The sequence below is a fragment of the Vanacampus margaritifer genome, chromosome 17 (genome assembly GCF_051991255.1).
Source record: "Vanacampus margaritifer isolate UIUO_Vmar chromosome 17, RoL_Vmar_1.0, whole genome shotgun sequence".
NCBI lineage: Eukaryota > Metazoa > Chordata > Actinopteri > Syngnathiformes > Syngnathidae > Vanacampus > Vanacampus margaritifer.
In genome coordinates, this window is record NC_135448.1 from 20,184,665 (window position 1) to 20,211,672 (window position 27,008).

Here is a 27,008-nt window from a genome sequence, read left to right on the forward strand (position 1 = left end):
ACGGATGCCATTTTATCCCACGGGCGACCATTTTTAATAGAATCTTTTGAAAGGACATTTTCTACGAAGATGTCATTAACTTTACTTACAGGCCGTCCAGTCGGAAGGCGGAATTGGCACGTGCAGTTTTATGACGTCATCGCTCCGCTCAAATCACTTGAGGAAATGTCAGCTCGCATTTCTCAAAATCACAAGCCATCGTTGAAATTGTTTTATTAGAAACAGGAAGTTAAAAGTGGTTGACCAAAAAGTGACATCACTGCTGCTCCGTCTTTGCGTCTCATTGCCGTCCTGTCACACGTGTCGACCGCTTAGGGGCGCGCTCGTGGTCCCGGTGAAACAGGGACCCTCGGCACCGCGTGCACAGGCTCCACGCCAGAACCGCATGAAAGCGTGGGGGGGTCGTGACTTTGTCAACGTGCGGCAGGAGGCTCCCGCTTGCGGGCGGGAGGAGGCTCCCGCTTGCGGCCGGTGGTCCGGACCGCCAAAGTCAGCGTCAACCTGCCCCTGCTTGGGTCCACTGACGTGAGACGACGCGGCGGGGACAGGAGCAAGCGTGGACCGCGGGGCGGGGCGAAGAAGTCTGGGACCCGTTCCGGAGGCGGCAGCAGAGACGATCCGGTCTTGGCTGCAGACACGACGACAACTAAAACGTGGGACGGGACGCTTCTTGCTTGGAGCCTCAAGATCTCGCGGGCAGCAGTCTTAAAAAGAGTGTTTCCAGTGAGCGGCCGCCCAGCCGACGTCCATCATCAGAGATGATGTGGGCGGGGCATCATGATGACATCACACCACTAAACAACAAGGGTCGAAAATAAGAGTAAAAGCGGCGGGCTTCATACAAAAGCTTTTACTGCAGCGGGGCAAACAAAGGAGCGGCTAAAAAACAACAGGAAGTGAAAAATCTGCACAAAAAAGACAAAGGTCAGAGTTCATGGCGAGCAAACGGCCAATCAGTCGCTGTCGGAGGCCACGGCCGACGAGCACTTCCTCTTCCTCTTGGGAGCTTTGGGCTTGGAGTCTTCCTCCTCCTGAGGCACAAACAGGAAGTGAGGTGAGGTGAGGTGAGTTGCCGCGGCGACCAGAGGGCGGCGAACGTACCGAGGCGCTGCTGGAAGCGCTCTCTTCCTCGTTGTTGTTGTTGCTGTTGCTGCTGCTGGGCGGCGCCGCGCCCTTGCGCGACCTGGGCGACGTGGCGGCCGCCTTGCGGCGAGACTTGACGGGCTTGGCCTGCGAGTCCTCGTACTCTTCGGCCAAGGCGAACAGGTCGCTGTACCTGCATCAACCCAAAACACACGCCGACCTTTACAGGTCACCTCAATTTGACCTTTGCACCAGCAGGTGGCGCCAGTAATGCGAGCGCGTTCAAGTCTCTGGTTTGGCTTGGACTTGCCGCCTCAAACTTGAGATACGAGCGTCCTATGTTGGCGCTCGTATCTCAAGTTTGGCCATCAAAAAGTGGCTTTGCGCTGCTTCGTGCCAACCCCAGCTGAAGTTTAGTCAAAGTGACCCCCATTTAAAAACGGATCAATGAGAGGAACCGATAGCAGGATTCCTTCCTGCCGTGGCGACGCGCTGGCACGAAGGAGGCGCCTCAATTTCAACGTTGCAAGTCGTTTTTTGGGGGGTCAAATGTGCAGCGAGCGCCGCTCGAAGGGGTTCGGAGGTTGATGGCGAACTTTCTTGTACCTCATCTTGTGTCCTTCATCGCAGCTGGCCTGAACGTGCTGCAGCGCCTGCAAGATGGGCGTCAGGCTGAAGACTGCGGAGCAAACATCAACACACACGCCGTCACCATCCATCCGTCAATGTGCGTGCGTGCGTGCGTGCGTGCGTGCGTGCGTGCGTGCGTGCGTACTGACAGCTGTTCTTGGTGTTGTTGAGACTCAAGCGGAGGTTGTCCAGATGTTCCAGGATCTGTTCCAGGGTCAGCTGGGCCAGTTTGCTGCTGGAGCTGCGAAGACTGCAAACACACGCACGCACGTGTTCACAAAGGATGTGAGAATGCTGTTGTCGTGGAAACGAGCTGGCGCCCGCGCCCGCACCTTTGCCTCTTTCGGGGCTGGTTGTTGTTCTTGATGAGTTGCGCTTTGATGTGCTCGGCCAGCGTGTCGTCGTGTTTGGCGGCCCAATGTCGCAGCAGGCTCGTCGTGAACTGGTCTTCGCTGTGACAAGGTCTGCTCAGGACCATCTTGACCATCTCCTCGCTGGGCCTGACACACGCACACACACAGGCAGGTGAGAGGCGGGTGCGAGGCGGGCGCGAGGCGGGCGTGGCGGTGGCGCGTTGTTACTTTTCTCGTCGCAGTTGCAGCAGCAGGCAGGACAAGGCCTCGGGATGCTCTGCGGAGAAGAAAAGAGGACACGCGTGTGCTCGCATGGGACGGCAAAAGTGCACAACGAACGCCGACGGACACTTTGGACTGGAATTTCATTTGGATTCCACCTCAAACGATGACATCATCGCTTTGCGTGCAAAATGGCCGGCGGAAATTTGATGCTAACTTTCCCTACAATCAGCCGTGGTTGGCCCAGGGTGCCATTTTTTAGGGAACACTTTTAATTAGGGATGCACCAAAATGATGAAAATCTTGGCTTGAAACCAAAATTGAGAAACAAAAACTGAAAGACATTTTGATGCCAATTTGCCACTTTTTTTTTTTAAATGCATTTATGGCCACAACTTGCCTAACTTGAGTGCAGGCATTGCAAATGCATAAAGTATTATAAAAATAAATGAATAGAACTGTTGCTGCAGTTGAGGAAGTTGAACTTTAATGGCAAGCCGAACTTTCACCCCCAAAAAACAAGAAAAAGATCCCAATTTGTGTGAAATTGAGGCTTTGGTGATTTTGATGAGCGATTTTGTTTGATTTGAAATTTTGATGGAACGCAGCATTAAAGTGTTGAAAGGATTCAGTCAAGCAACGACTCGATGCATGTGTGATGATGAAGAGGATGATGATGATGATGACGATGACGATGATGACGAAGATGATGATGAAGACGATGACGACGATGATGATGACGACGATGAAGACGACGATGAAGACGACGATGCTACCTTTGTACTTGAGGTGCTGCAGGATGGGGATGATGGTCTCCAGCGGGATGCTGTGCGCCAGGAAGAGCTGCCACGTGCTGTACTGCTCAAACGTCTCCCAGTCCAACGACTGGACTGCCCGGCGCCAGCAGCAGCAGCAGGAGAAGAAAGCCGTCAGACGGCGTCAGACGGCGTCAGACGGCGTCAGACGGCGTCAGACGGCGTCAGACGGCGTCAGACGGCGTCAGACGGCGCCACCTGCTGCCAACGTGCGCACGTGCGTGTACTCACTCAGGATGTTGAGAACCGAGTCCTTGCGGAACATCACCAGGTTGCCCATCATCACGTGGCACATCAGCTCCTGCAACTGAGGTCACGCCGCGTTAGCGCCTGCATGCTAAGCGGCGCTAAGCTAAGCGGCGCTACCACCCTCCCACACACCTGAGTGGAATCGATGACGGCCACGATCATGTTGAGCAGCTCGCCGCTCCTCAACGTCTCGTCCGGAAACTGAAAGCAAAGTTGCTGGCTCAGACCCGTGCACGTGGGTGCGCACGTGTGTGTGCACGTGGGTGCGCACGTGTGTGTGCCCGTGTACCTCCGAGTAGATGGAAGGCGTCAGGTAGCACAGCAAGCGCACGTCATCCTCCTGACACGCCTTCATGTCCATCATCAGGCAGGTGTGAAGATCTCCCAGCGCCGTCGCTTGAGCGAACGACTCGTAAAGCATCATCTTGCCGTTGGCCGCTTTGCTGCACGCACGCACGCACGCACGCACACACGCAGGCAGGCAACATCAAATACAGACATTGAATTGAAATCAAAACATTGGAGCTACGTATGGAATTGTCTTTGACTGGACGGATTTCCAAAGAAGGAAAATGGAGGCAAAATGACAAGTAAAGAAAAAGAAGTGATTGCGCTTCATTTTTTTTCAAATATCAAATGGATCGCAAACAAATACGTCAAATCGTCGTCAAGTCAACTTGCTTGCATTTGTTCACGTCACTTAAGTGGAGCGCGTGCGTGCGTGCGTGCGTGCGTGCGCTCACCTGGCTTTCAGGTAGTAGAGGAGGTGGTAGCCGATCTTGGGCTGCTTCTGGTAAAGCTCCGCCAGCATGTCCAGAAGGACGGAGAAGCCACTGTTGTCCTCCTGCATGGTCACCAGGTTGCGGAAGACCAGACACACCGCCTTGCACACCGACTCCTCCAGGGACCTGACGCACACGCGCAGGTGAGAGCAGCGCACGCACACACGCGCACGCGCAGGCGTGCCGTCTTACTCGTCGGTGATGTCCTCTGGCAGGACGTCTCCTCGGAAATGTTCTTTAAAGATTTCCGCCAGACACGACGCCAACGCTGACATCTGCTCCGTGTCAAAGTCCTCCTGCGAAACGCACGCACACACACTTATTGTGGCTTACAGTCGTGCGTGCGTGCGTGCGTGCGTGCGCGCGCGCATCAGACCTCCAGGATGAGGTCGACGATGTCCTGCATGACTTCGCACTGCGTCTCGGTGTCACTGAGGACAAATTGTCGTCAACGGATTGGTTGGTTGTGAAAGTGGAAGCTGGTGTTGACCTCTGACCTTGACTTCTGCAGCTGGACCACCTTGTCCTTCATGGTGTCCTCCAATTGGTCGAGCCAAGGCGTGATGTCAGCGGGCTCCTCCACGACGGCCTCTCGGATCGGATGAAAGCGGAACTCGCGCTTCTTGCCTGCGCACGCGTCAAATGTGGACGATCACAACCGTGGTTATGGGGGGGGGGGGGGTGAAGATGATGAAGATGATGACGACCTTTGTTGTTGACCTCTTCCTCATCATCACTGAAGGCTGCATCTGTGTTGTCGTAGCAACCTTCCTCCTTGTCCATCATGTGCTCCATCTCCATGGACGCCATCTCCTCCATTTTCACTGCGTGCGCACACGCCACATTCACGTGACCTCCATGTGTGTGCGTGCGTACCTGCGCGCGTACCTGCGCATACCTTCCATAGGTGGCGAGGGGGCGCTGCAGAACTCTGGAAATCTTTCTCTGAGCATGGAGCGAAGTTCTCTGTCCAACTTTGGATTGTCAAAGAGCGGCGCCAAGTGGCTACGAGATGACACGAGTGCGAAATTGTTTGTGGTTTGCACGACGGCAACGTGAAAAGTGCAAAGGTCAACAATGGCCCGTCAACCCCTGACGGCAGCTTGAAGGCCTCAAAGTAGCAAAATGACGACCGGGCAACATTCACACGGCAGCTTTTAATGCTCAATTCGGGATTTTCCCGTCAAATCTTTCTTCTTGTTTTTTTGCATATTAACTCATCAACGGCCGCTATTTCTGTTAGTTTAACATTTTTCCCACTTTTGTTAACAAGAGTATGAAAAGCTAGGAGGAAAAAAAACGATTGTACATTTAGAACAGATATAAAATGTATGATTAATTGTGAGTTAACTATTAAAGTCATGCGATTAAAATAAAAAAATTGCAATCACCTGAAAAATTGCAGCGTTTTTTAATTGTAATTCATTGTATGACTCCACGAGTTAACTCAAATTTTATATCTGTTCTAAATGTACAATAAAAAAAATAATAATAAAAAATTAAAGCTAATAGAAATAGCTCAAATGAATATTTGACGTCTATAACCGTCACTGGCAGTGAATGAGTGAATTGCGACCTCGCTCTGTCTGGTGTGAGCCAAAAGCGTACGCAGAAGCAAGACGACATCACCGGCAAATGTGATGACATCACCGGCAAATGGCTCTCCAAATGTCAGCAATCCGGGCAGGACCTCAATTTACAGTCGGTGAGCGCAAAATGAGATCAATAGTCGTGGCAAAATAAGCACTGTCTATATAATCACAATAATAATAATAATAATAATAATAATAATATGGTATGCCTTGGATGTCCAAATCATGACGCCACAAACTAGACTGCATGACAGCATGTTTTTGTTTTGCATTTCAGCGCTTACGATTCCGTTTGCTTGTTTTGTTGCCTGGCAATCAATCAATCATTCAATCAATCAATACTTGACGACACGGACGGATCAGGAAACGCGAGCGAACGCACGCCCACGTCATCATTTTGCTGGGCTTCAAGCCGTTGTTATTGTGTGTGCGTGCGCGCGCGCGTCTTACGCCAGCACGCGCTTCTCCATGATGAACGTCAGCGAGTTGAAGACGCCCTGACGGACTTGAACTTCCAACGGCGGGAAGAAGTGCGGGATGATCTGAGGGGGGAGGCGGCCACGAGGTCATTGGGGATGTTGGCGGGGCACGGAGGGGGCGGAGTCTCACCCGACACATGAAGTCCAGCAGCGTGGCGGTGATGGCGGGGTGGGGCTTCATGGAATGATGCATGACCAAGATGGCGGGCTCTGCGTCACGTGACACGGCTGGGTTAGAAGTCACGGCCACGGAGCGCCTCGCGTTGGCGTGCGTGCGTGTCACCTATGTTCATGATGCTGTCCTTGTCAGGGTTGAAGAAGAGCCAATCGTAGAAGAGCGCCAGCTTGGCGTTGGAGGCGGCCACGTTGGACTGCGCACACGCGCGCGCTTTGAGGTCAAAGGTGAAAGGCCAATAGGCACGCACGCACTCGCGCTTACCGTGCAGGTGGTGAGCAGCCAGCCAATGATGGCCCAGCGCGGCAGGATGTCGGAACTGAGGACCTCGTTGGACGGGTGGACCACGCCGCAGATGTAGCGGATCAGATCGCAGCGCAGCGATTGGCTCTCGGCCATGGACAGGTACTGGCGCTGGAACCAGTCCTGGTAGCGCTTCTGCTGCCCGAAGCGGACCTGCGGCCGACGGGAGAGCAGAGCAGGGCGGCTTTCGCCGGACGCACGGGAAGAAGCAAAAAAAGTCCGCGCTTACCCTGGAGGTCATGAACAGGAGCTTGGTCTCCATGTCGGGGGTCAGACGGCACGCCAGGAACTTGCGGGACGTCCGCGCTGTCAGCAGCTGCAGGACGCCTGACACGCACGCACGCCATTTACGTTATTTGACTTGACGGAGATTCAAGAGAAGAGAAATATCAGAAAACTATTTCATCAACAGCAATCAAATAAAAGACATGAAAACTGAAACGAACAAAAATAATGATAGCCAAAATGTTCCTTTTAGTCTTTGGTCATGAATTTAATACGTGAGACTTTGGGGATGATTTTTAAAAATATATTAACCGGAAAAAAGAGGTTTGAAAGTTTGTGACACAGAAGTGACATCATCGGGCAGCAGCCAATAGAAAAGCGCCTTCAGATGAGGTTTTCCATCAAACTCAAGCCAAACGCCAGGCAGGCTACGAAATTCTGGACTTTTTTCATTTGATTCTGTTGCTTTTAAAATATTCAAACTAATACTGAAGCCAAGCATTTTTTGAAACAAAACCACGAAATAAAAATGTCAAAAAGCAAAATCAAAAGTAAGTCAAACCCAAATTCCCAAACGAGAAGAACCCGCACGCACGTTAGCGAGCGTCGCCGTGGAGACGCGCTGCCGGTCTTACCGGCGAACTGAGGACTGAGGACTTGAGGGTTGTGGAGCAGGTCCCGCCACAGGAGGTCCATCTCGGGGATGCGGGCCACGTTCTGCAGCAGGCGCACCAAATCCCGGCCGATGATCACGCACTCCAAGAACTGCGCGCTCCAATCCAAAGCCAGATCAATGACGGATGCGGCGAGGGGGGAGGAGCCACAACCGCCGCCGCCGGCCTCACCTTCTCCCGCAGCATCCCGATGCAGAAGTCCACTTCCTTCTGGCGCAGCGCGAGCAGGTTGGGGGCGCCGTGGTCCACGATCAGGCGCAGGTACGTGTACACCGACATGGCGATCAGCATCCCGCTCTTGGAAACCCACTCCCTGCGCACGCACACACAGTTGACGAGCTGCTTCGGAAGCGAGCACGCGGGCGCACGTGTGTGTGTGCGTGTGCGCGTGCGCGTGCGTCATACTTCTGCTCCAGCAGGATGTCGAGGACGCTCTCGGCCAACCACAAGTTCTTGGTGGACACGTCTCCCCCTGCAGGCACGCACACGCACGGTCACACGATGGTTCTGTGCGTGCGTGTGTGCGCGTCTGACCTGCAATCTGTTTGAGCAACGTCATGACCACGCCATCAGCTGCCATCACGCCGCTCTTCACCAGCTCTCGGATCAGCCACACCAGCTGCACAAACGCGCGCACACGTTTCAACACATTTCCGCCGCCGACCGTCAAGACACGCGCACGCCGACTGCACGTGCACGTGCGTGCGTGCGTGCGTGCTCACCTGCTTGCGGGGGACGTCCTGCAGCTTGAGGAACTTCTCCATTAAGATCTGGTTGACCTTCACCAGGACCACATTCATTCCATCTCGGTTCACCAGAGTCAGGTCCCTGTAACACTTTACACACGCAGGCGCGCGTTGTCACGGCGATGTGGGACATGGCGGCGGGGCCGGCGCGAGTCTTACCCTTTGGGCCTGAGCCGGCTCGGTGAGGAGGAGAGCGAAGAGCCCGAGACAAACCTCCTCATGCTGCTGCTGGCCTTTACACACCTGGTTGCCACGGCGACGACAACACCGCCGTCACAACCACACCGCTGTCACTACGCCGTGGCTGAATGTCATTTGTCTTTACGTTTTGGTGTCTGAAACGCGCGTCACGGAGCGTCCACAAATGGAGGACGTGCCGATAATTCCTACGCGCAAATCTTTTGGCTCAACGGTGAGTCATAAATGGACAGAAAGATAAACCCCGTATGTATGAATTTTGGACCCAAATACAAATGCGCGATAAGTAGCGAGGGAACACGTCAATGGCGTGACGTCATCTTTAAACGCCGCCGTCCAGGAGCGAACAAACTCGTCATTTGTTGTCGTTCTTCTCCATGTGGGAGGAGCCAACATGAGCACAAATGAGATTCAGCCTGCAGGGTAATTGACGATGACGTCATCAACTTACGCTGGCGGTCAAAGCGTCGTTAGCTTCTCTCTCTGAAAGGCCATTGGTCAGCGAGTGAACCACTCCGACGCAACGCTCCAGTTTCTGCACAAACACGCACACGACGTGAAGAGAGCAGGCGGCGCATGCGCACTTCTGCTTACCTTATGTGTATTTGTTTACTAGGTAGAGGCTAGCGGGCTACGCTAACCATTTAGCGTAGCCGCTGGCTAGCCATGCTAGCTAGCCTGCTAACCGCCGTAACGTGTCGCTTTGTGTCTCCTGCCGCGGTCTGTTGGCTGTCGGGCGGTCTGTTGGCGGTCGGGCTTACCTCCTCCAGCTCATCTTTTGCGTCCAGCTGCGTGGACACCAGCAGGCGGCCCTGCGGCTTGTTCTTGGCCGGCGCAGCTTCCATCTGCAGCGGCCGCTTCGCTTCGCCCTCCCGGCCGAACTGAAGGCGGTGTCAGGGCGCGCGTGCAAGAGGCAAAACGTGTGAGCAAGGAAAAGGAAAGGGAAGCTCGCTCGGGTGTTTGTTTGTCACGGTTGTACTCGGGGAGCTTCCTCCCCGTCCCGCTCCGTGCTACTGTTCGACTTCGGGAACGAATGGACATCACTTCCGGCCTTGCCACCAATCACTGCCCGGACGTATCGGAGCGACGCAAGGATTGCCCAATAAGCGAGGAGGCGGGACTTCCGACTTCATGGTTTTCACACATCAGCTTTGTTTCCGTTTCCTGTTTGTGACGTGAGTCCCATTTCTCGCACTTCCGCCTTTGTGCCCGTCGACGGGTGCGAGTGTGTAGCGTGTCTGTCTGTTGTCCGAAACATTTAAGAGAGTTGAAACGCCCTGCGCCGATGGGCGGGAGCGCATGGTCGGGGGAGGGGGGGGGGGGGGCGCAGGGGTGGGGTGCGAGTGTTGGTACGCGGCCATCAGTGGCCGGAAATGACGCTGGTGTGTGAAAGCTGAAGGTCCGTGGCATCTACCCCATAAATGATGTGAAGACGTTTATGTTATTTCTCTTGGTTTGGAACCACACCTTTCCTATATTTTTGCTTTGAACTTATATACATTTCTTGGATTTTATTGACTATCCAATTGTGTCCAAAAAAACAAATCTGTTTTTATTGAGTATTTATAAAGTCTTGAGGGTGAAACTCGAGCGTCTTTGCGTCAACTATGTCGGTATCCTCTTGAAATATTGCTGCCACGAAGTGAATTCAATTGTATGTAATATCTTTTACTAAAGTTGAGACAGGAGTTATTTAACTGCGGGGGGGGGGGGGGGGGGGGGCGTCGTCAGCCGTCCATTGTCGTCACGATCGTGACGTCTCGTTACCTGCTTGTCTGGCAGCCTTCACAATAAAAGCTCTCAATCAAGTGGCGAAGCAAGAAATAGCATTTTCAAACATTTCCAGCGTTAACATTCACATCAACATGGAGGCTAGCTTGTCACCTGCATTTAACTTGAAGACCTCAGAATTGTGAGACAGACGTGCCAAACACTTGTTTCCTGTGCTGTCGAGATTTGAAAAAAGGAGGAAGAAAAAAAATCTCCCTTAAAAGCCGTGGGCAGTATTTTATTTTGAAATGGCTTTTTCAGAACCATCAAAAAGCCCCATTAATCAGGCACACAACTTTTTATTCAATGACACAGAAGGACATTTCATGCATTTAATAGTGGAATATGGAGACATAATGACCCGGGGTCCCCAGTTCCGTTTGGACGGCGTCAGGGTCCGCGCCCTCGGCTCCGGGAGTTCCTCCCGAAGCGAAAGCCAAAGCCGCCTTTCTCTCGGCTGACGCTCTGGAGGCCGCCCAGGATGGAGGTGAGGGCCTCGCCCTGTCCGCCGCCGCCGCCGCCGCCCTGTCCGCCGTCCTCTCTGGCCCGCCTCTGGAGCTCCGCCTCTCGGCCGGGCCAGGCCTCCGAGGAAGACGAAGAAAGCTCCAGGGAGGAGGCGAGCCCGAAGGCTGCCGAGCGCAGCCGCAAGAGCCCCACGGAGGGCGGGTCAGGTCTGGGGTGCGGCGTCACGGTGGGCGGGGCCGGCAGCAGGAGAGTCAGGGACAGGAGGGCCAGCTGGGAGCCGCCGGGATACACGCGCGCCTTCATCTGAAAGCGACACACGGCGGAGCGCGTGAGTGAAATCCTCATCTCAAAAAAAACAAACATGTCCCAGAGAAGCAGAAAGTCAAAAGACATTTCAAGACCAGCGTATCAACAAACCAAGATGGCCACTCGGGAACGAGTTTGCCGGCTGCAAGCCACCATCGTTACAATCGACGGAAGAGAACGGCTTGAAATGGAATCAATTGAGGTTGCGTTCCATTGATGGTCGTCTGCAAAAGTTGAACCCGGCCCCAAAAAACAAGCGATGACGCCATCCAAAATGGTTCTTACCTCGACGGCCTTTGCTTGGTGGAGTGTCGGCGTTGTCCAGCGTCGGCGCGGCGGCGACCTTTTTAAAGCCGCTCCTCCACCTCAGGTCGGCGGTGGGCGTGGCCCGTTGGCCGCTGACGCAGGTGCTGATCCATTTTGATGTCGGCTGACCTCCCAACCAGCACTTGTAGGGCTAATTAGCGGCTTGATTGGCGCCGGGGACGAGACGGCAGCTCATTAGCGTGCTCGGCGGCACAAGAATGGTCTCCAAGACGCCCGAGCACAACAACGCTCTGCCCTTGAACGTGTCTTTGTCTCTCAAACGCCGGCTTTCCCGACTGTCCAAATTTGGAACGCCTTGGGAATGTTCAAGTCATTCCTTACAAAGGATGGAGCGCCACGAACGCTTTTGCAGCCACGTGATTGGCGACTCGATTCAGCCAATCAGACCCAGCGGACACATTTTTCACTCATTTTCAGACTCCCTCATCTCATTTTTGGTGAATTTTTTGGGTCAAAAGTTATCTCAGGGCAAAGTTTCAAACATCAAAAAGCTTCCATTTGCATGACGTCAAAGAAAAACAAAATGGTGGCGCTCACGTGTTCCGCAGATACGTTTGGCATTTCGTTTTTTAATTCAGGCCGACGTGCGTCTACAAGCGGAAGAATAAAAAAGTGCGGCTGCGTCCGTTCAGGCTTCCAAACTCTCTTTTGGGAGTCAACGTTGCGCCGCGTCGCGTCATCCACGGCGCTTGGATGGGCTCATGCGGTGGGCGGCTTGACGCTCGCCAAGGTCATTGCTGATTGGGCAAAGATGCAATCATCTGCCCACTTGAAAAGTCACCAGAAGCAAACACTTGAGAAAGGAAAGTCGCCGTGTTAATCGCAAGGTTGCTCTCGCCGCGCTGAAGACGTTTGAGGAGCGCCGCATTTGATCGCATTCGTGCCCACGGGAAGAAATGGAGCCACGCATTCCCAACGGCGCCACCGCCGTCCCAAAATGTGACACCAGATCCGGAAGCTTAGCAGTCCCTTGACTGGCTGCCTGGCCACAAAGTGGGCGGGGCCAAGGAATGAGCCTCTTTCTTGTCATCACATGACTTTATTTATGAAACACAAACTAAAAAACATGGCTAATATAAACACGAGTTGTATGTACATGGGATTCTGAGCGGCGGCCATCTTGCTCACATGTCCTGTGGGCCGCGGAGGCGTCGGGCCAGCTGGACGTCGCGGGGGAACAGGGTGACCCGCTTGGCGTGGATGGCGCACAGGTTGGCGTCGGAGAACAGGCACACCAAGAAGGCCTCGGCCGCCTGCAAGGATGCCAAACGTGCCGTCGGCGGTCACCATTTGTGAAAACCTCCATCGCAAGGCCGTTTGCAGCTCGGCCAGCAGGCGGCAGTATAACGCAGTCACGAAGAAGACGTTCACAAACACCAACATGGTTGCGAGTATGGCGTCGTGGTCGTTCCACAAGCCTTAATGTGACCTCTGGACCGGGGTGAGGCAGCCTTACCTCTTGAAGCGCCACCAGGGCCATGACCTGCCACCTGAAGGCACCTCTGCCGAACATCTGGCACACCTCGCGGACCTGTGTGTGTGCGGCCTTCAAATGTTATGGCAACACGCTGACAAGCGGCGAGCCCCTTTGGCCGCCGTCACCTCACCAGTCGCGAGAAGGGCGCCTTCCTGAGGAGGAGCTCGGTGCTCTTCTGGAACTTGCGGATCTCCATCAGGGCTTTGGTCCCCGGCCGGTACCTTCGCCTCCTGGGCGTGGCGGCCGGCCGCCCTGGAAACACAAAAGGCTTCAGAAAAGGCGGCGGGGACAGGACGGCGCTGGCGACCGGCGCCTCGGGGCTCACCCATCCCGGACGGGCCGGCTTGCGGCGACCGCGCCTGGCGCCCGCGGGGGGTTCCCGCGGGGGGCGGCTGCGGTGGGCGTCGGAGGGGGTTGCTGCCCTTCCTCCGAGCGGACGAGGAGTCGCGGTGCATGACGCGGGCCGCAAACCTGATGAGCCACAAAAAATGGATGCAATCACGTCATTGTCATCCGTGACATCAGCAACAGGCTGCAACACACATCAAACATTTCATCTGCTTTTCAGCAAAGGGTTTTATTCCATGTGCTACGAGTGCGGCACACGATCCTCCCTGTACTGTACTCAAACCCTCGCAAAGGATTGCAAACAAATCAGCACGCTGGCAGAGCAACCGATGAGGCAAAACGGATCACCAGTTGACGAGCGCATCCTACTAGTGACGGGACAACATTTTACTAGCTAACATCTGGCACTAATGTCCGGTGTCATCAAGCCGTTTTCTCAGTACTTAACTGTAGTTGTTCTACTAGAGAACTGAAATGTCTAATTAGTCAGGACAAAGAAGGAACTAGTAGCCGGATATAAGATATGGACTGAATGAATGCTTGAAGCGCTTGCGGAGCGCAACAAAATCCACAGCAGCGCCATAGAAAGACTTAGACAGAGAGCCAGAGAGAGAGTTTGGCCACCTCGGTTTCAGCAGGGTAACAAGATGGCGTCCGTATGTCATGTGACCAGTGATTGGCTCTGCACCCACCGGTGGCCATCTTACGTTGCCACTCACACTTCCTGGTATGAAGTTAAAAGTCGGAGGTGGAGCGTTGGCGGCTCCGAGCCGCATCACTGGTTACGCCAGTTGTCCAAACTCGGTCCTCGAGGGCCGAGCCCTGCGGGTTAGAGACGTTTCTCTTCTCCAACACACCTGAAGCTCATCAGCAAGCTCTGCATAAATCTGATAACGTTCATTGGAGAAGGGAAACATCTCGAACCTGCAGGTCTCCGGCCCTCGAGGACGAATACGAATCACCAAACAACAGTGTGTTTGTGGGCGGGATAAAAGCAAGGCTGTGACGGAAACGAGAGGCGCCGAGGCCGCGCGAACTGGAAAACGAACAAACCGAGTGGCAGTGCAATTCATTCTGTCCTCACAGGGTTACGGACACTTGCCAACTTTTACGCTTTTGAAAAGTAGAGAAGCGCACAAGTTTCCACGTTGTCATCGTGGAGATTGGAACTCCTTTCAGTGAGTCACGTGATCAAATGTGGCTCTTGCCAGATTCTCGCTGCACTTTTTCTTGATTAACTGCCAAACACGCAAATTCTTTGATGGCGCGCGCAGACAACATGCTCATACAACACATCGTTACCCCCTTAAACAAATAATTAAGCAAATGATTCTTCTTTTCCTCATTTGCTTGTTTCATTCAAACTTGTTAGTTCCTCTCTTGTTTCAAACTTGTCATTTGCAACATGACTCGACATCGTCTGCTAGCACGTTAGCGTCGCGTTCTTTCAACTCGCCTTTTTTCGTTTCCGCGTTCTGTCGTCCGCGGTGGATGCTCAACGCAGTACGGCGTGCGTAGACAAAAGTCTCAAGTGTAGACAAAGTAGCAAAAAGAAACTTCCAAAAGCAGACAAGTGCAAAGGCAAGCCGGCCCAAATTCAAACGCGCACCGCTCAGCCTTCGACCAATGGGCGGCCAGGGCCACCGGAAGTGACGTTGCGCCACAACCACTGATCTGACAACCAAACACAAACGCGTATTCATGAAATAATCATAGAAAAGATTAAAATTGACATACAATTCCATTTTAATTCAGTGCTATGCAAACGTTCAAAGTACAGAATGTGAGTCGGCACAGATGGCGAACAAAACGTCGTCGCGGTCAAAATGAGATAAAATAGCCAATGTTTTGTTGACTGCTGCCACCTAGTGGTTACGTAACACCACAGGCAACTTTCGTTTGCATCGGGACCTCGACGATACTTTTTTTTGGGGGGGGGACTTTTTGGTTTAATGAGACGCAGGGTCGCCGGCAGGGGCGCTCAACCTTTAATTAAACTAATGAACCAACAGGAAGTGATCGTTATATCCATCCAAAGCTAAACATGAAAACAACACTGACAATTTTCTTTCAAAATGCAAAAAGCTGGAAAAAAAACACAAACAAAAAAGGAATATTTACATGTCACTCTGTACAAACATTAAATAGAAGTAGAACCCCCCCCCCCCCATCAGACGCCCTCCGATTGACTGAGGAGATATTCGGCACGGGCTCGGGGGCGCGCCGACGGCGGGTGATGCTGGTGGCGCCCTCGCAGGGCCGTGTGATTGGTGGCGGCAGCGTGGGGCGGGGACGTCGGGGGCGGGTCCCGCAGGGACGGGGGTACGGCGGACGACTTGATGGGGACGGTGCGCGTGTTCATCACCTCGCAGTCCACCTGCATCATCAGCTCGTAGCCGTGCGACGCGTTGTACACGCTCTCTGGTCGCCAGGCGCGGCAAACGGCGGCAAGAAGAAGGCGTTCGTTCAAAATGAAATTCAGCAACAACAAATGACACTTTCAAAGAGATTGGAAATCATTTTCAAGACAAGGGCTATTGTTAAGGCCAATTTGGGAGATTCAAAATCAACTTGAGCCAAATGTCCAAAAAAACTAACTGCTGTGCCGACACGGCGGCCATGTTGGCAGGGGCAACTTTCCCACCTTGCCCATTTCTCAACCAATTTCCCTCAGGTTGGCTTTTTGCTCAATGCCAAAGTATGTCTTTATATATTAATAAAGCCAACAATGAAAATAGGAATTATTTACAGCTCTCATTAATGCAAACAAATAAAAATGTCAAAGCTAGCAACAAAGGTATCCATCTAATCCAGGGGTAGGCAAATTGGGTCCTAGAGAGCCGCAGTCCTGCATGTTTTCGGTGTCTCCTGCCTCCAAGCCGGGTGTTTCAAATCATCAGCTCATCATTACGTTCTGCAGGAGCCTCTCAGCTGTGTTGGAGGAGGGAGACATCACAAACATGCAGGACTGCGGCTCTCTAGGACCCAACTTGCCTACCCCTGATGGAATCCATCCCGAACATAGGAAAGGAGCAAATTCTCATCACTTGCCATGCGATGTCAAAGGTCATCATTCTCTTGCTTTTCAACTTAGCGGACATATTTGAGGTGCGAAGCCTTACCGTTGACCGACATGGCGGGCATAACGAGCGACATTTTGGGCCGGCGCGTCTTGTTGTGGCTGATGGCGGGCAGCAACAGGTGGTCCTGCGGGCAAAGGCCATGTCACAAACGTGAGAAAGCGGGCGAGGGAGCGAAGGAGGGCGCGCGGCGTCCGGCGGGTCGGACCCACCCGTCTGAAGGACACCACGTAGAAGGTGTCCTCGCGCCGGTCGATGGCATCCAGGAAGTCGCCGTAGGTCACCTCGGGCCCCGGTAGCACCTGCAGCTGACTGCGGGGGGCGCACAAGAGTCAGCCGAGCGAGCCGACGGGAAGGAGCCGACGGCGCGCTCGCCTTCTCACCTTTCGATGGAACGATGCGTCTGGACGGGGAGGTATCTCGACACGTTGGTCTTTCTCAGGTGGGCCCGCTGCTGCGCACGCACGCGCACGCACGCACGCACGCACGCACGCACGCACACGCACGCATTGTTAGTGTCAGTTGTCACGCATCCGGCTGCCGGTCAGACAGGAAGTGACCCACCTGAGCCATCTTGGCCTTCTTGGCCATCTTGGCTTTCCCGCCGGGCTTCTTGTGGTTGATCTGGTGGCGCTGAACCCAACCGCGAAGTTCTGCCGCCAGTCTGGAAACCACACCCAAGCAAACGGACGTCATGACAGCAAACGGAGGCGCCATCAGAACCACGTCATCAAAGACAAGCCAGAAGGCCAGCGGGGAACGCAAACGGCAGATCCGGCAACTCCGATCATTGGCTGGCACAAAAACATGCGCGCCGTGAGACGGCTCTCGCGCCGCATGTGCGTTTCCGTTCCGTTCCGCGATGGCCTGTCACAGCAGTTCGGGCGGCAACCAATTTGTACGTTTGTAGGCGAGACGCGGACGTTACGTTATGACACCAAAAAAGAAAGAGGGCAGCCCAGGGAAAAAGATTGGACAGCTCCTACCGGGAAAATGCCCAAAACGGTTTTTGAGTTTTTGGGATCGGGTTCCGCCGAAATGTCGCCACATCAACGTGTCCTCGGGCCAGAAAACAAGCGAGCCGGTTACATTCGCGCTTCTACAAACTTGGACTCTTTCAAAGAACGGCAAAGCATCAAAGCGCTAATTGATGGAAACAAGATGGCTGACCTTAGCGACTCGGAGCGGTTGAACTGCGGGCAGTGGGCGTCGCTGAAGTAACGTTCCAGGCGCTGCAGCAGGTTGCTCTCCTCCTTGGCCGCGCTGAAGGCCGAGCTGGCATTCCTGCGCCGCAAGGTCAAAGTTGGAGCAGCGGCGGGTCAAAGGTCGAGCGTGCACGTGAGCATCATCACCTGAAGGCAAATTCTGCCGCAAACGTTTCCGTCTCTCCGTCATCATCGGCGGTCGCCACGGCGGCTTCCTGGCGCCGCACCGGCGCCGCCGCCGTTTGCATCTCCAGGAGGCGCCGACTCGTAAACGACCTGGCGCCGTCCCGAAAGCCCGCCGTCCACTTCCCGTCCAAGATGCTGCGGGCAGGCGGGACAAACTTTTGATACGAGACGCCCGCAAAAAAAACGAGCGCCGCCGCTCTTATTGGGCAACGCAGACGTCTTGAAATATTTGCAACACTGCCAACTGGACTTGAGTGACGTTTTGAAAGCAGCTCCTAAAAATCCCGTCCCGGCGCCAAAATGTCTTCCATTTACCTGACCGGTCCGAAGCTGACTGTGACGAAGAGAAGGACGGCCATGATGCACACGGCTCGTCTGCTGCCGGGAGACTCGCCGCCCTGCGACACAGATGGGAAGTTGCGTTACGCGTTGCCACACGGGAAAGCGAAAAGTGCCGGCGGCGGCGACGACCGACCCGGCCGGCGTCCAGCCTTTGCCGGAGCTCCTGGTTCTCCCGGCGGAGTCGCTGGATCTCCTGCTGAGCCTCCCTGAGTTGGATCTCCAGATTGTGGACGTACTCCTTCTTCTTCTTGCGCGACTGGCAGGCCGACTCGCGGTTCTTGATCATCCTCTGCTGCCGCTTCAGGACTTTCATCTGCCGCAACACGCAAATCTTCAGCATCACCAAAAAACATGGCGCGCCTCCCCGATGGCCGACGGATGATTTGATCCCACTCACGTCCACGTCGTTACTGCCGTTGCCGGGTAAGGTGGCGGTCGCCGGGACAATGGGCTTGGCGGCGGGCGCGGCCACAGCGGGCGAGACGGGCTCCATCTTGACCACGGCGGGGGCCGACGTCAGGCACACCACTGGAAACGCGTCACCAGCGCAACTTTGACTCAAGTTTGGAAACGGCAAGCGACTTTTGTGAAATGAGTTTTCCGCACGGATGTCAGGGGTGTGATGACTTTTGTGTACAAACTTGGAATGCTAGACAGGAAACGACTTCATCATCCGCTTGTTGCGGCATCTCACCGGGTCTCGTCGGCTCCATGGCGGGAAGGCCTCGCAGGAGGAGGGCCTTGGCGGGCGTCCGGGCGACGGGCATGGCGGCCAGGCACAGGGGGCGGGGCTGGAGCGGAGGTTTGGCGGCCAGGATGCTCGTCTTCAGCGTCGGGACAACTGAGGAGGCACAAGAATGTTCTTCTCATTCCGTCATGACGGCGCTTCACAAAGTGGGCGGACCTGAGCTCGACGGCCCGCCAAATCGTTAACAAGGAATGATGATGTCACATTTGGAATCCGTCTGACATTGAGGGTGACATCATCAACGGCACCTGTAGCTTGCGTTTGGACGGGCGCCACCACGGCGGGCAGCCGCGCCGTTAGCGTCTTCTGCGGCCGCAACGCCGGCGCGTTGGGTGGCAGGATGGGCGTCGTCGCCACGGCGACCTCGGCCGCATCCAGCGGGGGGGACATCACGTCTCCAAACGTGTAGGGAGGCGTGGGGGGGTTTTCGCCTTTCACCGCAAGCTGCGGGACAGAAAGAGCGCGAGTCACACAGACAGACAGACAGACAATTGCCAGTGGCGAAAGGTTGCCGCGCCCACCTGGGGATCAGGAGGCGACACCGGCAACCGCTCCGCCTCGCCCGACGACGCGGGAGACGCCGGCTCGGCTTTCACCTGCAACACTGCGCGTGCGCGTGTATTGTCATGTTGCACAGCTGCTGCGTTGCCACGACAACACCGGCAGTCAAACAAGCATTCCCATGACAATGGAGGGCGGTTCGACCGTTGTTGCCGTAACAACCCCAAAATTCACACTGCCATGGCAACAGTCATGCGTTGCCATGACAACCACGAGCAATCCGGAAGAACTTACGCAGCTCCATCGGCTCAGCCGTGTCGCTTTGGACGTTTCCGTGTGCGGCGGCGCCACCTGCCAGCAAACACGTTTGAGTTGCTTTGTTTTCAAACGTGGGCGAGAAGTTTTCTCACCCGTGAGCAGGTCGTCGTGCATGTGTTGCCACGGAGACAAGGGGGCGTCGCCATCTAGCGCCAGCACCAGCTCGTCGTCCAGCTGGCAAACAGAACAGGAAGTCACTGACGGGGTGTGCGCGCGGACGTGCGCGCGGACGTGCGCGTGTCCTGGAAGTCACGCCAATAGGAACGCGACAGCGCTCTCGGAATCTCGTACCGAAGTGTCGTACTTGGACGCCAGGCCCACGTGCTCGTCTCCGTCCTCCACACCGTCGCAGTGGTACAAACATGCATCTGAAACACACACGTTTTTAAAAACACACTCAAATGCCAAACACGCAAACAAAAGAAGACCGTGCGAACACATCCCTCAACAAATGACATCACAAGACCATATGACGGAACATTGTGTGGCGGTCCATTTTAAGGTCGAGTACGTCATCAACCAGGTTCAAGTGCCCGCTTGGCCACTTCATTAGGTACACGTGCGCGTCGTTTCGCTCTGTTCTGAACCTTTGGAAACCTAATCAAGTGGCCATATCCGGGTTGGGCCAGGAAGCACGAGGCCGCGTGCGACTCATCTGTGACGTCACAAAGGCATCGTTGGGCAAATAAGCCTGACAAATGACGATGAAAAATGGATGTTTGACGTCACGTCGGAAGGGGAGATGGGCGGGGTCGGGTGGTAGCTAAGGGGTCCAAATAACACAAATGTAATGTGGTCGAATCTGTCGAGCGACTCACCCCAATCTTCACTTGTGAGCAGATTATCGGCGAAGAATCGGCCGACGTCCGAATCGCACAACACGTCCAGACTCATCGCACCGGCAGCTTCGCCTTTGATTACACACGAGTTCCACCTTTGTTGCGGGCGCGCGACCTCTCTTTCATCTCAGCTCGTCTCAGAAATTCCACCAACTTTCCATTTGGACGCACGCGAACCTTCCTTACAATTTTCTGGCCTTTTCTTTGCTGCTCGCTTCGATGTTCGCCTGCTTGAAAGCAATGAGGAAATGTCCTCCACGCGAAGCTCCGCCTACTCTGCGTTTAAGGGCCGAAGGTTACAGATGACGTCAGCCAATAGGAAAGTACCGCTTTTGATTGACGGGAACAAGTCACCAATGACGTTCAAGCTGGCGGCTTCTTCTTAACTGACACTTCTGACAGCCAATGGCGTCCAACCAAAGGACCATCACGTTTTACAAACGTGCTCTTTCTGTCAAAACATCCAGTAATTGTTTTTTGAGTCCCAAAATAATAATAATAAATTAGGAAAGCGTAAGAAATCGCCTACGCGCGCAAATTGAAAGTGACTCCAGAATTTGATCATTTTTTGTTGAACATTCGAACGTGAGATCAGCAAGGAAGCGGCGCTCGGTCGCCTGTTGTGTAATAACGCCGACGTTCGACAGAGCGCCCTCCTGTGGTGGCACGCGGTTGCTCGCACATCAAATCAATACTGAAATGAGCAACGATGTTAAGAACAAAAAGACAAATAGAGTGCTGCTTTGATTTAAAAATAAAAATAAATGCTTGGAGAAGCAGCGGTTTGGCGGCTACTGAACGTTTCATCAACAAACAAACCATAAAAACCTTTAAGCTGTGTCTTGACACCCCAGCTGAAGTTTACTCACAAAGTAAACACCAAAGCGTTTATTTCAAACAACCAAACTATGTTGCCAACATAGAACTGAACATCCTATTGAAATGCCAATGTTAGCATTGATGTTGCAATATTATGAGCGTTTAAAGCAATGAATAATTGAAGACAAACGATGTAACAACACATGAGAACACAACAATACTCACAGTCACTCACATATTCTTTATCCTCCCCTTCAACGGTCATCTTATTTGTGGTGGACACGTTTGTTGGAGCTTGCATTAGATTCAGCTGCGCTGAAGGAGGGAGACGTGGAAAACCCAACTTGGCCACCCCTGTTCTACAGCATGTGGAAAAGAATTGAAAGTAAAACTGTATTTTGGACTCTCTAACACAATTGCTGATCGAGTTGATTGCTACTCAAGACTGCAAGAAATCCACGTGGTGGAGGAAACAAATCTGCTTGACGTTCACTCATCAATGTTGATTGGTTTCTACTTGCAGTTGGCAAAAGCGTCAGCACGTGGAACAAGACGCTCAATCGCAAATGTGAAGGATATGCGATTTTCATCAAAGTCAGATCGGAATTCACAATGTTTACGGGGGCGGGGCCAACTCAGCGCGCGACTCGGCTTGGGACTCGGGAGGGGCAAAACGAGCGAGAATTTCTCAGAGGTGGGGCCAAGGGAGGAAAACGTCACTCTGGCATTTGAAGATGGCTCCAAAAAGTTGCCTTTGAGGTCCATGCGACAAGTGTCGCTTTAACTCCATTTGCACGTGCGGGTGTTGGATGGACACCGGCGATGTCGTCGTTAAGTGGAACGTGCGTGTCGGCGACTCACAGCTGCTGCGAGTGCTGGCGGCCGTCGGCGGCGTGCACCTTCATGTGCGCCGTTAGCGAGCGCTTCTCCTGGTAGCGCTTGTGGCACACGCGGCAAGCGTGCGGCTTGTGGCCCGAGTGCGTCAGCATGTGGCGCTTGAGGTCCGACTTCTGCACGAAGCGCTTGTGGCAGTCGCGGCAGCCGAAGGCGGCGTCCTTCCTGTGGAAGCGCTCGTGAGTCTCCAGCGTCACCTTCTGCCGGAAGCTCTTCCCGCACAGGCTGCAGACGAAGGCCTTCTCGCCCGTGTGGATCTTGGCGTGCGTGTCCAGGTTGCCCACCTGCTGGAAGGTCTTGCCGCACACCCGGCAGGCGAAGGGCTTCTCGCCCGTGTGGATCCTCTTGTGCACTTGCAGGTATTGGCTCATGGTGAACTTCTTGCCGCACTCGTCGCAGGCGTGGAGGCGCGGCCTGCCGCCGGTGTGCCGCCGCTTCAGGTGCTGCTTCAGCACCGCCTTCCCCTTGAAGGTCTTCCCGCAGAACTCGCAGATGAACGGCTCCTCGTGGACCCCGGCGTGGCGATTTTGAGCACTCTTACTGGCAAAGTCCTTGCCACACACGCCGCAGGGCAGAAGCGGCGACGCCCTCTCCGGCGCCGCCTGCTCACAGAATTGGCCTTTGGGCCCGCCGTCCTGAACGCCGTCCTCTTCCAGGGTCACCTCAACTTCAACGCCGTCTCGAGCGCAGCTCTGACCAGCGGCGTTACCCAAGTTGCCGGCACACTTTGGGTCCTGGACGCGCTTATTCGAGCGCTCTTGAAGGCAGTCCTGACCACCGTCTTCAAGGAGGTCGGCGGACAGGTCGGCGGACAGGTCGGCGGGCAGGTCGGCGGACAGGTCGGCGGACAGGTCGGCATCTCGGGGCTGGTCCTCCTGGAGCGCATGTCCTTTGCTGTGGTCTGCATGGTCCCGCTGCGGTCCCAAGGGCTCATCGGCGCCAGCCGGGGTCTGGGGGGCACAGGTGGGAGGAAGTCACGAAGTCAGAGTCACAATCGGAATACTGCGACCTGGCCAAGACAAGGACGCGCTCGTCCCAATAGAACGTTTAGAACGTCGCTTTGTTTGTTGGCTTCCGTTGGCAGGATTTGATTTGGACAGTCCAATCTTCTGCTCGTCTCCGTCAGCAACTCGTGGCGATGGACGACATCCTCTTAAAGGGATGCTTGACTTGTTGAGACATTTTTACAAGTTCATATTTTGCACAGAATTTGTTTGATAACTTTATTATTTTTCATGGACAAATAATACCTTTAACTCTCGTGGCCATTTTGACTGAAGCAACCGCCTTTGCTCTCGGCTGTTTGACTGGATTTGGACTGATTTTGCAAGGCCCGCAGAATATTGTATTCTATTGCAGTGTTTCCCACACCGTGTTAATACTTGGGCGGGCCACCCGAGTAAATTGGCCACCACTCAAGAAGTTTTCAAGAAAATTGATTACAAGTATATTTCAAAAGGAAAAAAAAACATGTCGCGACAGGATATAACGTTAGTTTGCCGCCACTCGCGTGTAGATCGGGAGGCTCGAGGAGACGTAGTAACAGGACTGAGACCCCGCCTCCCATCCCCACCGCCGGAGTCCACCCACCCGAGTCCATTTCAAATCTGTGGGAAACACTGTCTATTGCAAAATCAAAACATGGATGCTACCAAAAGAAAGATTCGAGTCTCATCTTTCATCAGAAAAAAAGTACATTTCTATCTGTTTCCGTTTTACAGCGATTAGAAAATAGCAAAGTTTCATCATTATTCACAAATCCGTTTAAGATTGTGGGAAAAAGAGCTTGTTGCAGCGTGGCCCTGGTTGATCTCTTATACTCTGCGGCCGTTTTCGTAATTACTACCATTGCTTCATCCGTTCTCTTCAGTTCAAAGGCTGCATCAAAGCCTTCTGTATGCTCTAGCATAAAAAAAAAAATATATAAGTCTTTGGGACACTTAAAACATTAAAAATTGAACTTATTTATATGTTTTGAGGAGCAAATGAGTTAAAAACCATTTTTTCCACTCGCCGTCGACTAAAGATGACGTCACCTGTGCTGAGGACGTCGGTAACAACCAAAGTGGAAAAGTCGTTTGAAAGGCATTCATTGTAGCGCTACATGAAAAAGGACGAAGTTATCAAATTCATTCTGGACAAAATACGTACTGAACTTGGAACTGCTGAAAACGTCTCAATGAGTCTTGAGTCAGGTACTCCTTCATTAGCCGCCGCGCAGGACAACGTTTTGCTCCACTTCTAGCTTTTCAAACTAGAAAAGCAAATGTCCGGTAAATACGACCTGCGAGGGAAGCAACCTTTCTAGAGAATCAAATCCACGGTCGTCGACAATAAAAGATTTGTCCGAGTGTCAATCTCGTTAGGTGGCAGACAATTTACAAGTTCAAATGTTTGTTTCAAAGTAAGGTTATTGAAAAATGGATTTGATTATTTGTTTTGTTATTATTTTTGAGTTAATCGTTTTGAACGGTTTGATCTTGTAAAAAGGCTCGGCAAAAGTCAGCTTTTATTTTAGAAAAACGGATCCAAATCAGTTGTCATGTATTCATTCTACCTTTTTAAAGTGATCGATCCATGAATTTGATTGTTGCATTTTTCTTTTGCCAAATATTGGAATTGCCATTGGCCTGAAAAAGTCCGTTTTGGCGCAGTCTCGCTAAATTTCAAGCAAGTCGAGCCAAGTCATAAAATGCGACTCAGCTGATGACGATGGAATGTTTTTCACTGACGGAAACATGAAAAAAAGGTTGAGTGCCGCCAACCTGCGTGCCCGGGTTGTGGTGCATCCTGGCGTGCGTCATTACGGTGCCCTTCCGGCCGAATGGTTTGGCACACAGCGGGCGCGAGAAGGGTTTCCCCCCCGTGTGCAGTCGCCGGTGCGTTTCCCGCGCTTGGACGGAGGAAAACGTCTTCCCGCAAGTGTCGCAAGTCCTGCTGCTGTCCCGGTGCGTCTGCAGGTGGCACCGCAGGACGGCGCCGGAAGCCCAACGATCGCCGCAGAGGCCGCAGGTGGGCTCCGTGTCCTTGGCGTGTTTGTGCACGTGCCTCATCAGAAACCCTTTGCCAGCAAACGATCTGCCGCACGCTCGGCAGCGGTGCGACTTAACGCTACCTGCGTGGTCGTGGGACCCGGGGCGGCGGCCGGGGCGGCGGCCGGGGGGGCGGTCAGGTGACGGCGTCGTGGGCTCAACATCTGCCTCTGTAAGCAAGAGCACCGGTGATTAGCAACGTGACAATTGGCCACCATCTTTGTGGAATTTTCTTCATTTATACTAAACAGAGGTAAATGAAGCGCTGCCTACTTATAGGCTTAAAATTAGGGCTGTTCGATCACAGTTTTATGCTGCCGATTCCGATAGCCATCATCCATGCGTGAGATCGGCCAATACCAATCACATGGATTTCAGCTGCGCTTTGTTGTGTGATCGCCAATGAATGGCATTCATTGACACATACGACTCCACAAAATATCAACATGAATTACAAAGTCCTATTTGAATTGTTAAATAAAAAAAACCCTATTGCTTCAAGTCCCTGGAATGAACCCGCAACAAAAATCTCCTCAAATAAAGTCATCCGTTGAGTGCGTTGAACTGTCTCAGAAATTCTCTAGAAGCGAGAAACTCACAATTGCCGCCAGTACATGATCCGATGTGGCGAGTTTTCAGGGCGAGTGGCGATCATGTTTACACGTCAAATGAAGGTTCTGATCCGATTTCAAACAGGAACATTTTTAGTGCGTTGTAGTCAGGTTGAAGCGTTTGGAGTTGACAGCTCGTCATAAAAGGAAAGAAAAGCGACGCTGACCTTCTTCTTCTTCTCCTGCTGCTGCTGCTGCCGCCTGATACTCGCTGAAGATTCGCTCGACGGCGGCGGCGACGGCGTCCATGACCACCCGCCTGAGCTGACGTCCACCACCGTTCGGCCTCTCCTCAAGCAGCCGCACGACGCGCTCGGCCGCCGCCGACAGTTGCCGCTCGACGGCCGCCCTCAGACTCTTTTCTTGGTCCCGGACGCTTGACCGCGACCGTCGCCGGACGGGCGCTTCCTTCTCCTTCGCCGCCATTTGCACGAATATGGACAAAGCGCGGGCGGAACGTAAACACGCTTAACTTCCGGGTTGATTGGTCACGTGACTACTCGCAGGACAGTCGAAACCGCTTGATGTGCGCGTTATAAAAAAATGTTAATATCAGATAACGTCTAGGAATCGTCACCAAAATTCAGAAGCACATCTCAACTTATGTCCACTTTATTTTTACATGACACAAAACAATTTACTGCTGTGTGCTACTGAATTTTGATAACAAATGACCGTACTTTTGTGACGTTAAGCGCTTTCCCCCCTTTTCGTTTTTATGAATCATTTTAGATTGTTCCCTCGTGGGGTCATCTGACTTTCCACGTGTCATCAAGTCGTTGCTCTGGTTTTGACGTACTCACCCGCTGGATGTGTTTTTCCACATTGATTTGAATCCAATTCAGCTGTCACGAGAAGCCAGAATTCAACAATGACGTCGACGAAAGCCGCTTTCCTGTTTGCAGCATTGTGCACAACTTGTGATATGAGCAGTCACCTCACTGAACTGGTTTGGTTTTGGTTTCTGGTAACTGCACATGAACATTCCGTTTTGTTTTGTTTGTTTTTTTAAACAACGGACATGCAATATCCATTTGGTTATGAATAAATCAAATCTATCCTCAAACTGCAAGGTTTTGTAATAGATGAGCTACTTATAAAACTAAACAAATACTTCCAACATTTATGATCCCGATCCCATTACGAGCACACAATATTGTGTCTTTACTTTTGATTGGCACTCACAGACATTGAGATCATGACTTTGCATGTGT

The 27,008-nt window shown here is 53.2% G+C and overlaps 3 protein-coding genes across 19 annotated transcripts; all 3 read right to left on the minus strand.

The window, feature by feature from the left end:
- Positions 1 to 196: 196 nt before the first annotated feature.
- On the minus strand, positions 197 to 9,603 carry ints3 (integrator complex subunit 3). The gene is made up of 29 exons (XM_077547824.1): positions 9,288 to 9,603; positions 8,978 to 9,061; positions 8,488 to 8,571; positions 8,305 to 8,418; positions 8,117 to 8,201; positions 7,988 to 8,054; positions 7,754 to 7,895; positions 7,544 to 7,673; positions 6,913 to 7,010; positions 6,645 to 6,836; positions 6,489 to 6,576; positions 6,336 to 6,415; positions 6,177 to 6,268; positions 5,033 to 5,139; positions 4,842 to 4,958; positions 4,632 to 4,761; positions 4,511 to 4,565; positions 4,327 to 4,430; positions 4,096 to 4,260; positions 3,642 to 3,795; positions 3,485 to 3,553; positions 3,335 to 3,410; positions 3,065 to 3,178; positions 2,295 to 2,343; positions 2,046 to 2,213; positions 1,863 to 1,963; positions 1,690 to 1,762; positions 1,102 to 1,276; positions 197 to 1,031 (listed from the first exon to the last, which is right to left on the minus strand). The coding sequence occupies exons 1-29, from the start codon at positions 9,369 to 9,371 to the stop codon at positions 954 to 956; spliced, it is 3,075 nt and encodes a 1,024-aa protein (XP_077403950.1). The 5' UTR covers positions 9,372 to 9,603; the 3' UTR covers positions 197 to 953.
- A 983-nt stretch (positions 9,604 to 10,586) lies between these two features.
- On the minus strand, positions 10,587 to 12,176 carry qrfp (pyroglutamylated RFamide peptide). Its single transcript, XM_077548366.1, has 2 exons — positions 11,353 to 12,176; positions 10,587 to 11,064 (listed from the first exon to the last, which is right to left on the minus strand). Exon 2 carries the CDS (start codon positions 11,062 to 11,064, stop codon positions 10,687 to 10,689), a length of 378 nt encoding a protein of 125 aa, XP_077404492.1. The 5' UTR covers positions 11,353 to 12,176; the 3' UTR covers positions 10,587 to 10,686.
- A 127-nt stretch (positions 12,177 to 12,303) lies between these two features.
- LOC144037151 (histone H3-like centromeric protein A) lies at positions 12,304 to 26,955 on the minus strand. 17 transcript variants are annotated; one of them, XR_013288839.1, is made up of 18 exons: positions 20,418 to 20,843; positions 19,891 to 19,967; positions 19,692 to 19,773; positions 19,576 to 19,632; positions 19,302 to 19,384; positions 19,029 to 19,224; positions 18,727 to 18,873; positions 18,166 to 18,560; positions 18,006 to 18,088; positions 17,652 to 17,825; positions 17,470 to 17,583; positions 16,864 to 16,963; positions 16,683 to 16,753; positions 16,512 to 16,611; positions 16,342 to 16,426; positions 13,197 to 13,342; positions 13,002 to 13,123; positions 12,850 to 12,925 (listed from the first exon to the last, which is right to left on the minus strand). XR_013288839.1 is itself a non-coding variant. In XM_077548357.1 (17 exons), exons 1-17 carry the CDS (start codon positions 20,491 to 20,493, stop codon positions 15,390 to 15,392), a joined length of 2,007 nt encoding a protein of 668 aa, XP_077404483.1. In that variant the 5' UTR covers positions 20,494 to 20,739; the 3' UTR covers positions 14,948 to 15,389. The 17 variants fall into 17 exon arrangements, 10 of the variants coding, with proteins under 10 accessions (XP_077404490.1, XP_077404489.1, XP_077404488.1 ...); XM_077548357.1 differs by lacking the exons at positions 12,850 to 12,925; positions 13,002 to 13,123; positions 13,197 to 13,342 and adding an exon at positions 14,948 to 15,640 and having other exon boundaries at positions 18,166 to 18,345; positions 18,430 to 18,560; positions 20,418 to 20,739; XM_077548358.1 differs by lacking the exons at positions 12,850 to 12,925; positions 13,002 to 13,123; positions 13,197 to 13,342 and adding an exon at positions 14,948 to 15,640 and having other exon boundaries at positions 16,683 to 16,750; positions 18,166 to 18,345; positions 18,430 to 18,560; positions 20,418 to 20,738.
- Positions 26,956 to 27,008: the final 53 nt, after the last annotated feature.